Source organism: Camellia sinensis, chromosome 8 (assembly GCF_055761805.1).
Source record: "Camellia sinensis isolate YWXY chromosome 8, ASM5576180v1, whole genome shotgun sequence".
Taxonomy (NCBI): domain Eukaryota; kingdom Viridiplantae; phylum Streptophyta; class Magnoliopsida; order Ericales; family Theaceae; genus Camellia; species Camellia sinensis.
Window position 1 is genome coordinate 170,430,914 of NC_138968.1, and position 14,972 is coordinate 170,445,885.

At 29.0% G+C, this 14,972-nt stretch overlaps 1 protein-coding gene across 1 annotated transcript; it reads right to left on the minus strand.

Annotated features, from left to right (window-relative positions):
• Positions 1-8,659: 8,659 nt before the first annotated feature.
• LOC114302160 (gibberellin 2-beta-dioxygenase 1) lies at positions 8,660-11,887 on the minus strand. Its single transcript, XM_028247151.2, has 3 exons — positions 11,204-11,887; positions 10,749-11,097; positions 8,660-9,125 (listed from the first exon to the last, which is right to left on the minus strand). The coding sequence occupies exons 1-3, from the start codon at positions 11,605-11,607 to the stop codon at positions 8,877-8,879; spliced, it is 1,002 nt and encodes a 333-aa protein (XP_028102952.1). The 5' UTR covers positions 11,608-11,887; the 3' UTR covers positions 8,660-8,876.
• Positions 11,888-14,972: the final 3,085 nt, after the last annotated feature.

The following is a 14,972-nucleotide window of genomic DNA, read 5'->3' on the forward strand; positions in this document are numbered from 1 at the left end:
ATTTACATTCGAAAATGCAAGCAGTGTTATTATAGAATACAACAAATAAAAAGAATAGACTCTTCATAGCCCATTTTTGCAATTTACAATTCCGATTACACTTTGGCCTTTCAGCATGAAAATGCACACCCTTCTTCATATAGAAAGTCAAATATATGAAAATAAACATATAGGGAGAAAATATTACAACTACAGAACTACTTTCCATGTTACCTTCCTAATTTTCATAAATGAAATCAAGTAGAGTCACTTCCTCCTGACCAAACTATTCTTGGACTAATTTGGTTGCATTTCGTGTTCAATTTTTTTTCCTAATTTTTTTTTTACATATATAAAAATAGGTTGTGAATTTTTAAAAGTTTATTATTTGTCAAAATAATAAATGTTATTATTATTTATAATATTTCCATAAATGTCAAAATAATAAACTTACTAATTTGGTTATACTAATTTTTAATTTGGTTATAAGAAACTTAATAATTTAGTTATAATAAACTTAACAATAAACTTACTAATAAACTTGGTTATAATAAACTTAATAATAAACTTAATAAGTTTAATTTGGTTATAAACAACCTAAGTTTAATTTGGTTATAATAAACTTAATAATAAACTTATTAATTTTTTTTTTTACATATATAAAAATAGGTTGTGAATTTTTAAAAGTTTATTATTTGTCAAAATAATAAATGTTATTATTATTTATAATATTTCCATAAATGTCAAAATAATAAACTTACTAATTTGGTTGCATTTCGTGTTCAATAATATTTCCATAAATGTTATTATTATTTATTTAAATATACAGATTTTATAATATCAATGTAATTAGAATTATAATGTATATATATATATATATATTTATATATAATTTACATATTTATATATATATATATATCAATATGTATATATATATATAAAGATGCTACAAATTTATATATATATATACAGATTTAATAATGTATACATATTAATTTACATATTTTTATATATATATATATCAATATATATATATATATATAAAGATGATACAGATTTAATAATGTATATATACAGATTTAATAATGTATATATATATATAAAGATGAGACAGATTTATATATATACATATTGATACAGATTTATATATATAGATTTAATAATGTATATCTACAGATTTAATAATGTATATATATATATATATAAAGATGAGACAGATTTATATATATACATATTCATACAGATTTATATATATATATACAGATTTCATAATGTAAATATTATCAATATATATATATATATATAGATGATACAGATTTATATACGTATATATATAGATGATACATATGTATATATCTATACAGAGAGAGAGAGAGAGAGCATACCGCACCACCGTTCGTCCTCGCCGCACCACCGCCGCACCACCGCACCACCGTTCGTCCTCGCCGCAGCACCGCCGCAGCACCGCACCACCGTTCGGCTTCGCAGGGATTTGGGGGAAAGAACTTGGTTTCACAGATTTAGGGATTTGGATATAGGTTTCACTTTTTGATCGAGCGGCAAGATGAAGAGGGGGAAAAAAAAATTCACTTTTTGCGACGGTAGGTTTTAAACCGTCGCAAATGTCAAGTAATTTATGCATAAAACGACGCCGTTTAACTTACACTTATTTGCGACGGACAATTGCCGTCGCAATATGTAACATACTCGCGACAGCAACCGTACGCCGTCTCAAAAAAATTGCTTTTGGCGACGGTAAAAATAACCGTCGCTAATACTGATGCATTTACTTCCTACTGCGCATTTCTTATTACCGACGGGGACAATGCCGTCGCTAAAGCCCTCATTTGCGACGGTTGAGGCTGCCGTCGCAAAAAATCATTTTTTGCGACAGGAAAATTGCCGTCGCTAATGCTTCCGTGTTTTTTACCCCCTTTTCTTGTAGTGATACAATATATGGGCCTTATTTTTTTATTTTTTATTTTTACCTTCTTTATCTATTAGATTTTAGTGGAATAAATAATTTTGCTCAAATTTTTTTACCTAGGTCTTTATCAATTTTAATTGAATAATTTTTTCCTAATTTTTTTGTTCTAATTTTGTTTTATTAAATTGTTTTATTTATAATTTTAATGATTATATGTGTAAGTAAATTTTTTTATGGTTACAAACAAATAAAAAAATTGTAACTTATCGTTTTATTCATGAATTTTTTTTCAATATAAAAGGGCCCCCATTTTCAAAATTCGCCTTAGGCCCCGACGAACTCAGGGCCGGCCCTGAACATTTTTTAGGTTATTTGAGATATTTTTATTACAATTAAGATTTTTGAGTTAGTGATCAGATAGCACAAGTCTGTAATGTGAGATTACAGGTTCAAATTTTATGGAAAAAAATTTGAAACCATATCTGTGTTACCCCCTTCTCTTACTAAAACAAAATCAAAAACTATTTTTATCGCATAGTGTGATTATATAAAAACAAGGCCTAAAAGTTAACATCAATGCTTAATAGTATGTTTAATTGATATATTTATTAATGTGTATTTGTGTTCCTAGCATTATTATTGAAAAGTTAATGTCATTTTCATATCATCAAAGCATAGGAACTATTAATGAATATAGTAAAATTGATTGAGAGGACAAAAAATGTTGATACCAATAACATGTTTAGAGTTGAAAAATAAGAAAACTTAAAAAGAATTAAACAATTCAAATCATAAATGATCGGATGAGAATATCTTCAAAACTAAATTGTACATGTCCACACCACCATGTACTCAGTTGGGACCATTATTATTATTATTATTATTATTATTATTTATTTGAATGTGGCTAGGATGGTGACTACTGAATGGGAAAAAGATCCAAGCCATCCAAGCCCATAATTTCTATTCTGTTTTTTCAAGCTTCCACAACCTTCCCATTGAATTGGCAAACATTTGTTTTCACCACTTTAAATGCACTCACCCTCCTAATATTTAGTTGTGAGATTTAGAAAAAAAAAAAAAAAATATGTGTAAAATTAGTTGAAATTTAAACATATTCATTCACATTTCACCTTTCTTTTTTATTTTTCTTTTCAAATCCTTTCTCAAATCCTCCAATCAAATACATAAATAGTTCTCTAACTTTGAGTAAGATCACACAATGGAATATCCTCTCATGTACATATGTGAGCATAGATATTCGTATTAAATGTTAGTTTGAAACCGATTGAGGTGGTTCGCACTGATTTGTCAGTGCTTGAATGGGCTTGCAATATTGACCAATTAGTGTCAATCAATTCAATCGATTTCATTAATTTCGCTTTCAGCTTGAATATGATAGTGTGTCTTCCTATAGTCCCAACATTGATTAATTTGATAGTTACTAATTGAGCGATCCATGAAATGAAAGTAAACATCTTAAATTATATTTTCATTAGGGATAAAGTTTAAATTTAACCCACTCTATGTGATTTAGAAGTAATTACATATATATTTTCTATGAAAGGTATCCACCCTTTTGGGTTTTGACAAAATGGGCACAGCATGGAAGCCAACCTCCATTTGGATAAAAACACAAATATTTACATAATTCAACTTAAATTAGGATTACATAATCTACTGTTGCAATTTTATTATGATTTTAAAAAATTATAACATAATACAAAATAATATAATATGACACTTTGACTATAAATACACAATACCATTATTCCAAAATCAATAGTTAATGTTCATGATCCACACTACCCAATAAAACATATACTGTTAGAATAAATAAATAAAGTGCGCCAAACAGTGATTAAAACATATGAAGTGATGGATAAAGAGTAACCGACTTGCAAGGGCCAAAACAGTCCAGATCCCCTCCTTGAGCCCCTCTTTCATTCCCTCCTTGCAGGGGCCTTCGGGTCCACTTTGAGGCCCAGTTTTGATAATCCGAACTGTTCATATTTTTAGATTTATTTAGTATATTATACCTGTAAAAAATCAAGTTGATCGGATATCAGAAAGTATGCGTTCAGAAAATTGAGACTACAAACTATTTTTTAATAAACAGTTTTTCGAACACATACTTTATGATATTCGATCAACTTGATTTTTTACAGGTATGATATACTGAATAAATCTAAAAATATGAACGATTCGGATTATCAAAACTGGGCCTCAAAGTGAACCCGAAGGCCCTTACAAGGAGGGAATGAAGGAGGGGCCTCAAGGGGAGGATCCCAATTCCAAAAACAAGGCTGACATGCATGTGTGTGTCCTATGACTTTAGACAAGTCCATAAATATCTTGGAAAAGTCTAACATATATACACCCTTAGATGAAAGGTGTATTATATATATATATATATATATATTTTAATTATATATATTTTTTAATTATAATATTATTTTAATTATGACTCATAAATTTTTTAATTATGTCTCATATTTTATTTAGGTATTATATTTTTTTATAATTATAATTCAGAAAATATAAACTTATATTATTTTATTTTTTAATTATAAAATACACACAATATACACATTTTTAAAAGATATGTATCATAGTTTTTCTAAATATTTTTTAAAAACCCCAATGTCTCATGTGTGCGTTTTGAACAAATTAATTATTTTTTCATTAGTTTCCCAACAACTCCATCTTTATCCCTTTAATTAATGATATCTCTGTGTTCTAAAGCTGTGTTGGTCGGTACCGACTATAGTCTATATCACATTTTTTTTTTGCTATAAATATAATTATTTATTTATTCATAGAACCTTTTTTGACTTTTGCTATTTTAGGTGAGAAAATAACATTTTTAATGATTGCAGACATTGGTCGATTTCTTGTCTCCCCATGGTCTCTGATTTTGAGCTTGGGTTGAAAATCTTTAAAATATTGTATAGTTTTAAACAATGAAAGAAGTTTCGAAAGATATACATAATGTTGTACATAATTTTATTTTTTATTTTTAGATACAAAGTAATAGAATTTTATATTTATAAATATATATAAGACTTGATTACTTATGTTTTAAAATTAAAAAAAAAATAAAATTATAAGTTGCATTTTTCAGTCTCTTCATATTTCTTCAAGTTGAGTTTTTTAATGCTTTCCCATCCATTGTCACTATTCTTTATAGATTTAAGTATTGTTAGAAATATTAAAAATTTTATTAAAATTTTTACTAGATGTTTTATATAGGTGTAGGACCCACACAATATAGGTTCCATGTCAGTCTCGCACTTATACGAGACATTTGATAAATTTTTTAGAATTTTTAACATTTTTGTATAGATTTATTAACAATCTTTGAATTATTACACATTTATAGTGTAATTACTAATTACTGCATAATTATTGTTTAAACATTTTAAATTACAATAAGTACTATTTAAGTCTATATATTATGACTAATTAACGTGTTTAATTGTGACTGGTTATTACTACAGTAGGGCCAGTGCTAAACATGTAGACATGTAATTTGATTTTCAACCGTGCTGGGGACCCCAGTGGGGGGTGACCCCAGCACCCCCAGTCCACATGGGGCATTGTGATTGGCAGATAGGAAAAAAAAAAAAAAAAAAAAAAAATTTCCAGCCAATAAGAAAACACTGGGGGTCATGGGGGTTTGAAAAATTGGGGGTCCAAATCATTTTTGTTTGATTTTTTAAAAAATAATTTTGTTACAAAGTAAAAGGCCCCACAATTCAGAAGAAGAACAAAAAAAAAAAATAGACCCTACTTTACTACTATTATGACAACATACAATTAGTGATGTTTTGAAAAGTAGGTAAAAAATTAATTTTTAAATTTTTTTAATAATTTTTTTGACAAAAAAATTGGGATGTTTTAAGTTAAAAAATTGACCTTTTTAACTAAAAAAATTAAAAAATCAAAAAATTGACCTTTTTTTTCTTTTTTTTGTAACTTCCCAAAAGACCTCGACCTTCTTGCGTTTTCAAAAGGTGTTTTTGACGATTAATATTCTTGTGCTTAAAGAGAATAATAAAAAAATTATTATCTGCCATGCCATTTAAGGTTTGTTTCGAAAGAAGGATTGGGTTGAGTTGGGATTATTTTAATCAAAAGAAAAAATAATTTTTTTAATTTAATAAGATAAAATGTCACATCCAAATCATACTCATTTCATTTTTTTCTTACAAAGTCAAAAAATTCATCACAAACAAAACTTTTTAGGTCAGGTTAAAAAAATTAAAAAGTCAAAAAATTAACTCGCATCCTAAAAAACGGCTTAGACATAGTTTATCTGGGTTCGTTTGGGAAGTGGGTTGGCTATTTGGTTTTTTTTTTTTTTGCTATTCTAGACTTTAGTTAAAAAGTCTCGTTTGAGAAGGATTTTTAGTTTTTTTTTTACTTTTTTGTAAAAGAAAAAATATAATGATTATGAATTGGATATAATATTTTGCCTTATTAGATTGAAAAACTTATTTTATTTTTTGACTAAAATAGTAGAAAAAAACTCCAAACTTGACTTCCCAAACGAAGCCTGAAAGGGTTTAAGGGGCTGTTGAGTCCTTTATAGAGTTTCATTCAGTGTATTTTTATTACTTATTTTGTAAGATTTATTAAGTAAAAGGAAATATTTACATGAAAAATTTAATTAATCAAAAATTGATAGCCATATAATTAAATTATATATATACATATATTTAAAAATAGCAGATAAATATAATTTTAAAAATAAATAGATTTTTTTTATAAAATAAAAGATAAATTGCAGTGACTTTTTTGAAATTTAGAAAAAATACAAAAAGCCCCACAAATATGACATAATTACATTAAACTCTCCTAACATTTTGATTAACATAAAATGAAAAAATATTCATATTATTATATATTTTACACAAAAATGTATATATTATATTATTTATCTATGTATTTTCACACTATCTACATTATTTATTATCTTTTTAGTCTTATATAGAAGGGAGATCAATATAATTACATAAATAATTTATTTTAAAACAAATATATTAGGTATATTCGATTAATATGGAAGAAGAAAGTTAATAGGGCCTGGTCTGCAAGAGTAATATTGGCTGTGAGTTTGAAAAAATTATTGGTTGATTTAGCGGTATTAGGTGATTATATTCTTGATTAATTATAAATTATTATATTTTTTAATTATTTAATATAAAATCGTAATTTTTTTTTTTTTTCATCCATCACAGCATATATAAAATATTACGTCACGCTGTCCTCAATCAATCAATGCCTTCTCGTGAGTCTGCATATGAAAGGGAGGAGGCTAGCAATGGCATGTTCCTGACCACCAAAGAGGCATCTTTCTTACCAGACAAGAGAAAGAAAAAGAAAAATAAAAAATAAAAAAATAAAGCACTATCTATCAATCTATGCAAACTCATTGCCCATTGGTTCATTCCCTACAACACGGTTCTCTCCTCTCCTCTCCTCACGCCTCTGACTCAGACTGAAAGCTACTTCCAACTTAACTTACCCAAAACATTTTCCATAAAAATAATAATAATAATTTAAATAAAATAAAATAAAATAAAATGAAATGAAATAGGCTAAGATTTTAATAAGGAGCAGTGCGTGCTTGGAAAGTTCAATCTTCTCTTTTTCACGTGATCTTCACATTTAGGGAGGGTCGGGCTGTCACAGACCACAATTTGTGCCACTTGTTTCTTTGGGAAGTTGTCAGACCCCATAGACACTCCTCCTCCTTCCTTCTCTCAATAACCGCTTTTAGGATTTTGAATATTATTATGACTTTGCAACAGGATTTTAACACTTGATACATATCCACATAAGGTTATGGTGTACGAAGATTATATAAAAGTAAATCTTTATTTAAATACAAAAATATATTCAAATATATAAGAAGATTCTCAAAAATACTTTTACTTTTGGAATCACTCACCACTTGATTTCACCCTTTATGCTTGTCTTGTCCCTTCCAAATGGTTAGAATTATTTTGATCAAGAACTATTATTAATTCTTTAAAATATTCTTACGTATACTCATACTTTTCAATATTTTAGAACTCTCTAAACTATTTTGAGTATATAATAACACTTTCTATACTTTTAAAATATTTTAAAACCTTCCAAAACCTTTTATATTTCTCTAAATTTCTACATATTTTTCTAATATTTTAAAATCTTAAAATATTTCAAATTTTTTTAAATATTTTAGAGTCTTCTAGATCTTTTCAAAATCTTCTAAATTATTCAATATATACAATTAATAATTTAAATAATTCTAAAAAAATCAATGATGACTCTTACCATACATAAACCACATATGTGTATGGGTTGTCATTGTTATGAAAATACATTCGATTGCTAGTCAATTGTCTGATGCTGCTAGAGGGGCCAAATATTGTCGATTTTGTAATTCGGACACTCTTATCTAATTCTATATATATATATATATATATATATTCCTTTGGTTTATAAAAAAATAAAAATAAAAATGCATTTATTGATCCAATATTAGCATATTAAATTTGATCTGCATCAATTACAATCAATTATATTAAAAAAATTAATTCTTTATTTTCATTAAAGAAATGATTAAACATTAGATTCCCTCTCTATATATGTACATATTTTTTTTGATGTGACTCATCATATTAAATTACTCATTTGTTATTGAATCTGATCATTTTGATTGATTCTCAATCATATCATGAAAGCTTCTACATTTCATAATGGTTACATGATCAACGAACTTCTGTTATTAACAAGAAGAGTAGTTACATGAAGTATGAAAGCAAAGAGGGAAAAAAAAAAAAAAGATAAATAAGAGAAACAGAGAGAGAGAGAGAGTACAGAGCTTTCAGATTTGATCAAACTATTCTAAAACCCTAATTTTTTGAGACTTGAAAAAACCAACCATTTCCTTAATAAGGTGGGGACAAGGGGGGAAAGATTATGAGGCTGCAATTTTCTCAAACAGGCCCAACCTATTATCAGCAAGTCTAGACTTGTATGCAGATTTTTTGTATTCAAACCATGTAAACTCTTTGTACAAGCTGTCTTCTCCTTCCATGAGTGAAGGCAATGGGGCTATCTTTTCACTCAATGGTGGTCCTCCAAAATATATCATTGAAACCCTTGATTTCAAACTGTTCGCTATAACTCTATGCCTTACACTTTTAAACCTCCCATTGGTCATCACCTGCAAAACCCACCAGGCACATTTCAAAACCAAAAAAATTACCCACTAATGCAAATCCAGAATTGAGTACCGTTGCCAGATAGTGAAGTAGAGATGAACCACACATACAAAGACCCCACAACAACAAAAATGAGATATCATCTTGATAGAAAATTTTTAATTGTACGGTATTCGATTATATAATTAGATACAACTATCTCATATGAAGAGAGTTATAGCACATTTTGTGAATAAATTTTGTGCACGTAGAAAAACTATTCACCATAAGCGAAAAAGACTCTTACTCAGGTATTGCGGTTGGTAGGAGGACATCTCATCTACAACCAATTCTTTAGTTTTTATTGAAAAAAAAAAAAAAAAAGAAAAGAAAATAAAGGACAACTTGAATAAAAGATCATATAAAAAGTTATATAGTAACTTTCGCAAATAAAGAGTGTCATGAAATGTTGCTCATTAACTGCAAGAGATATTTGAAAATCTCAAAATATCATCAAAATATATTAGATATATCTGTTTAATCTCTATTATTAGTATTCATGCAAATACCAACTTTTGCATATAAACAGTGCCATGAAATCTTATTCATTAACTGCAACAGAAATTTGAAAATCTCAAAATATCATCGAAATATATATACATATATATATAAATATATCTATTTAATCACTATTATTATTTGATGTGAATGCAATTTTTCCATGTGCTCAGTTGAAAATTTAAATTTTTATTAGTTACTGAAAAAAACTCTCATTTCGGCTGTCATAACTCATCTTCCTATATTTGACAGTTTTGTATCAATATGCACGAGCAATGATAATTTTTTCCTAAAGTTTCCTAAAGTGTTACAGTGTATGGTTGAGATTTATTGGCAAGTCACATCAATTTTTCTGATGTGACTTGCCAGTAAATCTCAACCACACAATATAGCACTCTAAGAAATTTTAAGAAAATTTTACTCTAGAGGATCCTTGGTGAATATGCACATCATATGTGTCCAGAGTCAAGTATATAAAATAGATAACATTTTTAAAGTTGACACATTTCTTACCCCAAACATGCCCATGAATAGCTTGCAACAACTTTTCGCGTGCACAACTCGACAGTCACAACTCATCTACCTCAATCTATATTTTGGCGATTGTATCAATATGCACACCATACGTGTCCAAAGTCTAGTATATAAAAAAATTTGAAGCTTTGACACGTTTTTTCCCCCTCAAGAATGTCCGTAAATAACTTGTAACAACTTTAAAAAAAAAAAAACAAACACATGTTGCCTACACAACTCGACACTGACAACTCATCTTCCTCAATCTGTATTTTTACAACTGTCTCAATAAGCACACAGAATCTAGTATATGAAACACAATATTTTTAAAATTTTGATACATTTATAATTTGTAACAGCTTTAAAATTTAACTCGTCTTTCCTCTTCATAGTAAAATTATCAATAATGTTAAGAATCATAAAAAAAAAAATATCATGAAAATAATCATGAAAGATTGTTCACCTCTATACTATAATATATATATATATATATATATGAGCACAAGCTACACCAACATAGATATGTGTGTGCATGTATATCTATATCTATATTTATATTATAATAGTAACCGTACCTGCAAAGAATCACCAACATTAATGAAGAAGGAATTCTGGTCAGGAGGGACAGAAATCCAGTTGCCATCTTTCAAAGAGATTTGAAGTCCAGATGTGTTGTTGGATCTCAGAACAGAGATGATCTGAGGGTCAGTGTGCTCTCCAAATCCAATAAAATTACTACCATTCATTTCTTGCAGCTCTGGGTATGGAGGGTAGTGATTCAGCCTAAAAACAGAGTCACTCTGTTCATCCATTAACAGCTTACTGAACACATTCCTCTGCTGAATCTTCAACCCATCAGCCAATAACTCGAGAACTTCACAGGCCATTCTCTTCACTGCCAACACATAATCATCCACAGCACAACTGCAAAACAATCAAAAACAAACAAACATACAAACAAACAAAATCAAAAATTGAATTTAACCCACAAAACAAACAGTTTTTGATCGACTCTGTTTCGATTTCATACCGAATGGTTTCTGGGGTTTTGCCGTAGATTGATTCAAATCCCTGGTAATTGAATTCAGGGTTGGTTGTGAGGAGGAGATATTCGACCCAACCCACATCGCCGTTGGATCCAATGCTCTTGTTTCCATACCCGAATGGATTGGGAGGCCCTGCTTTTTCTTTCTCGGAAAGTGGTAAGGAAAAGAAACTGACAGCTTCGGATTCTAGTTTGGTGATGCATTCAGTTGGGACGCCATGGTTGATCACTTTGAAGAATCCAAACTCTTCGCAGGCCTTAACGAGGAGGTTCTTTGAGTCGGGTTTCGATAGGTCTATGATGGGAATTCCAGAGAAAAATGTGGTGGTGAGCTTGCAGGTTTTGATGGCTGATAACTGTTCAATTGCTGGTTTAGCGAGAACCACCATGGTTGGTGAAGATGAAGATGGAGAAGAGAAGGGCGATTCAAAGATGGGTTCTTGGAATATGTTTGACTAATGAGAGAGAAAGAGAGAGTGTTGGTGATAGGAATGAAGGTGAAGGAGGAGGAGGAAGAGATTGATGATGCTGTGTTAGAAAAAAGTTTATACACAAATGGCTTGAGAGATGTTCAGCTATTTATAGGAGGGGGAGGGCTTTAAATGGAAAAATGAATGACCCCAAAAATAGGTGTTTTTTTTTTTAAAGTCCTTCTAAACATGTTAAATTACCGTTACCGATTAATTCAAAAAACTTAAATAGATAGGAAACATGGAAAAATGAATGACCCCCAAAATAGGTTTTTTTTTTATTTTTTATTTTTTATTTTTTATTTTTTATTTTTTTAAAAGTCCTTCTAAACATGTTAAATTACCGTTACCGATTAATCCAAAAACTTAAATATATAAGAAATGAGTTCAATGTAGAGATAACAAGATCTAGAACTAAAGCGCTGTTAGATTATCAATTACCTAATAATGTATATCAAACTAACAAAAATAAAATTTATTATGTCCTTTTAAACTTTGAATAATATACGTAAATACTGAAGTAAAGAAAAAAAAAATTTAAAACTTAATTTTTATCTAAAAAATGGGTATATTTGTACTTATGAGTCAAAATAGTGGGTGCTTGACTCTTTTTTTTTAATATCACAGAAAAATCATGATTTGAAAATTTTGAGTGAATATCATTACTAGTCATACAACAAGAAAAAAGAAAAAAATCAACCACAAAAAAAAATATGTTACTTGTTTATTATTTTAGTAGAAAAATCTTGACTTTCTAGCGTTCTAGTAATATATCAAGCAACGAGATGCTAATGTCGGAAAGAGAGAAAAAAAAGTATCTAATTTTTATAACAACAATGATTCATCCCACTAAAAACATCACCACTAATAGCATTAATGCATTAAAAAAGTAAAAAAATAAATAAATAAATACAACTCCAAAACTAAAACATCACATCATTAATAGCGAGACCCACTGCCACCTAATTAGTGGGAGCACTAATTTGTGCTCCCAAGCATTTTTCTTTTTATAAAATATCACTAGATCATGTCATACAAATCACACATTACATATAAAGCACCGCTTGGGGAGAAGAATATGGATTTTTTTTTTTTTTTTTTTAATCATAAAAGATAAAATAGGTTATTTTAGTTATAAAAAATAAAATATCACATTCAACCCATAATCATTACACTCTTCTCTCACAAAAAAAGTCAAAAAAGTTAAAAAGTCAAAAAATCTTTCCCAAATCAAACTTTTTAACCCAGGTTAAAATAGCTAAAAAAATCAAAAAGCCAATCCACTTTCCAAACCAACCCAAAGTCTCATATTATCTCTATATCATTTCGTTAATTAATTTTTAATATAAAATTATGAATCTTACCATAATTTCTAGAATAATACTATATGCATTAATTAATATATTAATTAGTGTATCAATTGATGATAAGACATAATTTAAAATATTTTTGGTATTTATAATTTGTATAATGAATGGGGTCAATAATAATGTCATAACTAGTGTTAGTACATTAATTAATACACTAATTGATACATATAACATTACTATATTCCCTAATTACAATCTTCAAAAGCATCACTTTCTCCATGCTGAGGAGCTGTTAAATAAGTACACTTTTTAACTTTTTTATGAAATATGGATAGGTTTAAAGTTAGATTTAAAGTGATATATTAAAGAGATAATGTAATTTAAATAAAATGATGTATCTTAAATAAGATAAAAACTTTTTAACTTTTTAATTTTTTTTTAAACATGTAAAACCAAGCTTTATTGAGCAAGGAATAGCTTCACATTGGAAATTGAAGCATACTATTTTTCCCACACCCTTTTTTCTTCACTCAAAATTGAAAGCTTGCGGATAAGTTTTAAATTGATGATAATACTGTATAAGGGCCACCATCATGAGTGGACATGTTTATCCTAATTTTTTTTCTTATTTTCACGAAAGAACATATTAGTTTGAGTAATGTTACATAAATAAAATAAAAAAATAATACTAAATTTTTTTGACAGAAAGAGAGAAATAAACTATAGCACGATACAATCAAAGTTGGTGTCAGTGGGGTAGTAGTATGTTGATCACCATATGAAGAGATATATCAGACATAAATGAATTATGGAAAAAATAAAATTAAGGGTTGGTTTGGTTTCCTGTCTCAAGCCAAGTTCAGGCTTACTTACTGGCTTGTTGACCATCCTATAGTAATTTGGTGGCCTAGTTTCATACAAAGGTCACTTGCCTCTTAACAGATTCTTGGCATCTGGTGCCTTAACCAAGGATGGCAACTGGCTAAGACCACTTGGGTATGCCCTCTTGTTGTAGGTACTGACTAGCCTACGATCTTTCTGCACATCTTTGTAATATTGTTTCTTACCAACTGGATGTCCTTTCAACCATTTGTAACTCAGCCTGCACCTGGGACACATTCGTTGCATAACAGCTACTTCGAGCGAGTCATCATCTAAAGTTTCTTCACTGGAATCATCCTCTTGGCCCACGAAGCTTTGCCCACTTGCTAGTGAACCCTGTGTGTTCTTCTTAATGGTAGTTTGGCTAGCAACATGCATTTGCACGTTGACCTCATCTAATTCCTGTAAGGAGAAGTTCTTCACACTTCTTGGGCAGGGTAGTCTGGTATGCCAATATTGGCTGCCGTTTCTCTGATCTTCGAAAATAGGTCAATGTCTATCTCCATTTCCTTTTTTGCTTTGGCTGGAAATTTTAGTCTTCCTTTCTGAATCTGCTATTGAATCCTGTCTAAAAACAAATATAGTTTTTAGCTGAGTGAGACCAACGGTTATGTCATTTATAATACATTTTGCCTTTAATTTCTTACGATGTTAGGATCTTAACTCCCTTAGGCAATTTTAGAAAATATGTTGTTAGCGAATGATCAAATATGTCAAGAATATTTTCTGTGAAGGTCTTTCTTTTTAAATTGCTAATCAATGGTTGTATCCCTCTAAATTGATGCTTCGCAAATCATAGGCTCTTTTCCTATGATCTCCACTACATTAATTTGAAAATTAGGCTCCCTATAATAGGTCCAATAGGATGCATTACTTTGATCTTGTTTGTCCTCAAGTAGAGTTTCATATATGGTGACATTATACGCTAATTCTCCTAGATCTCGAAACTCTATAGAGTCAAACTTATTTCCAAAGTTAAAGCCCATTATGGGCTAACCTCGCAAATTCAAGTTCAAGTAGTATGACCCTTAAACCTTTACTGTTCTTATTTTTATGCATCTGAATTATCTGCAACTTTTTATGTAGTCATCT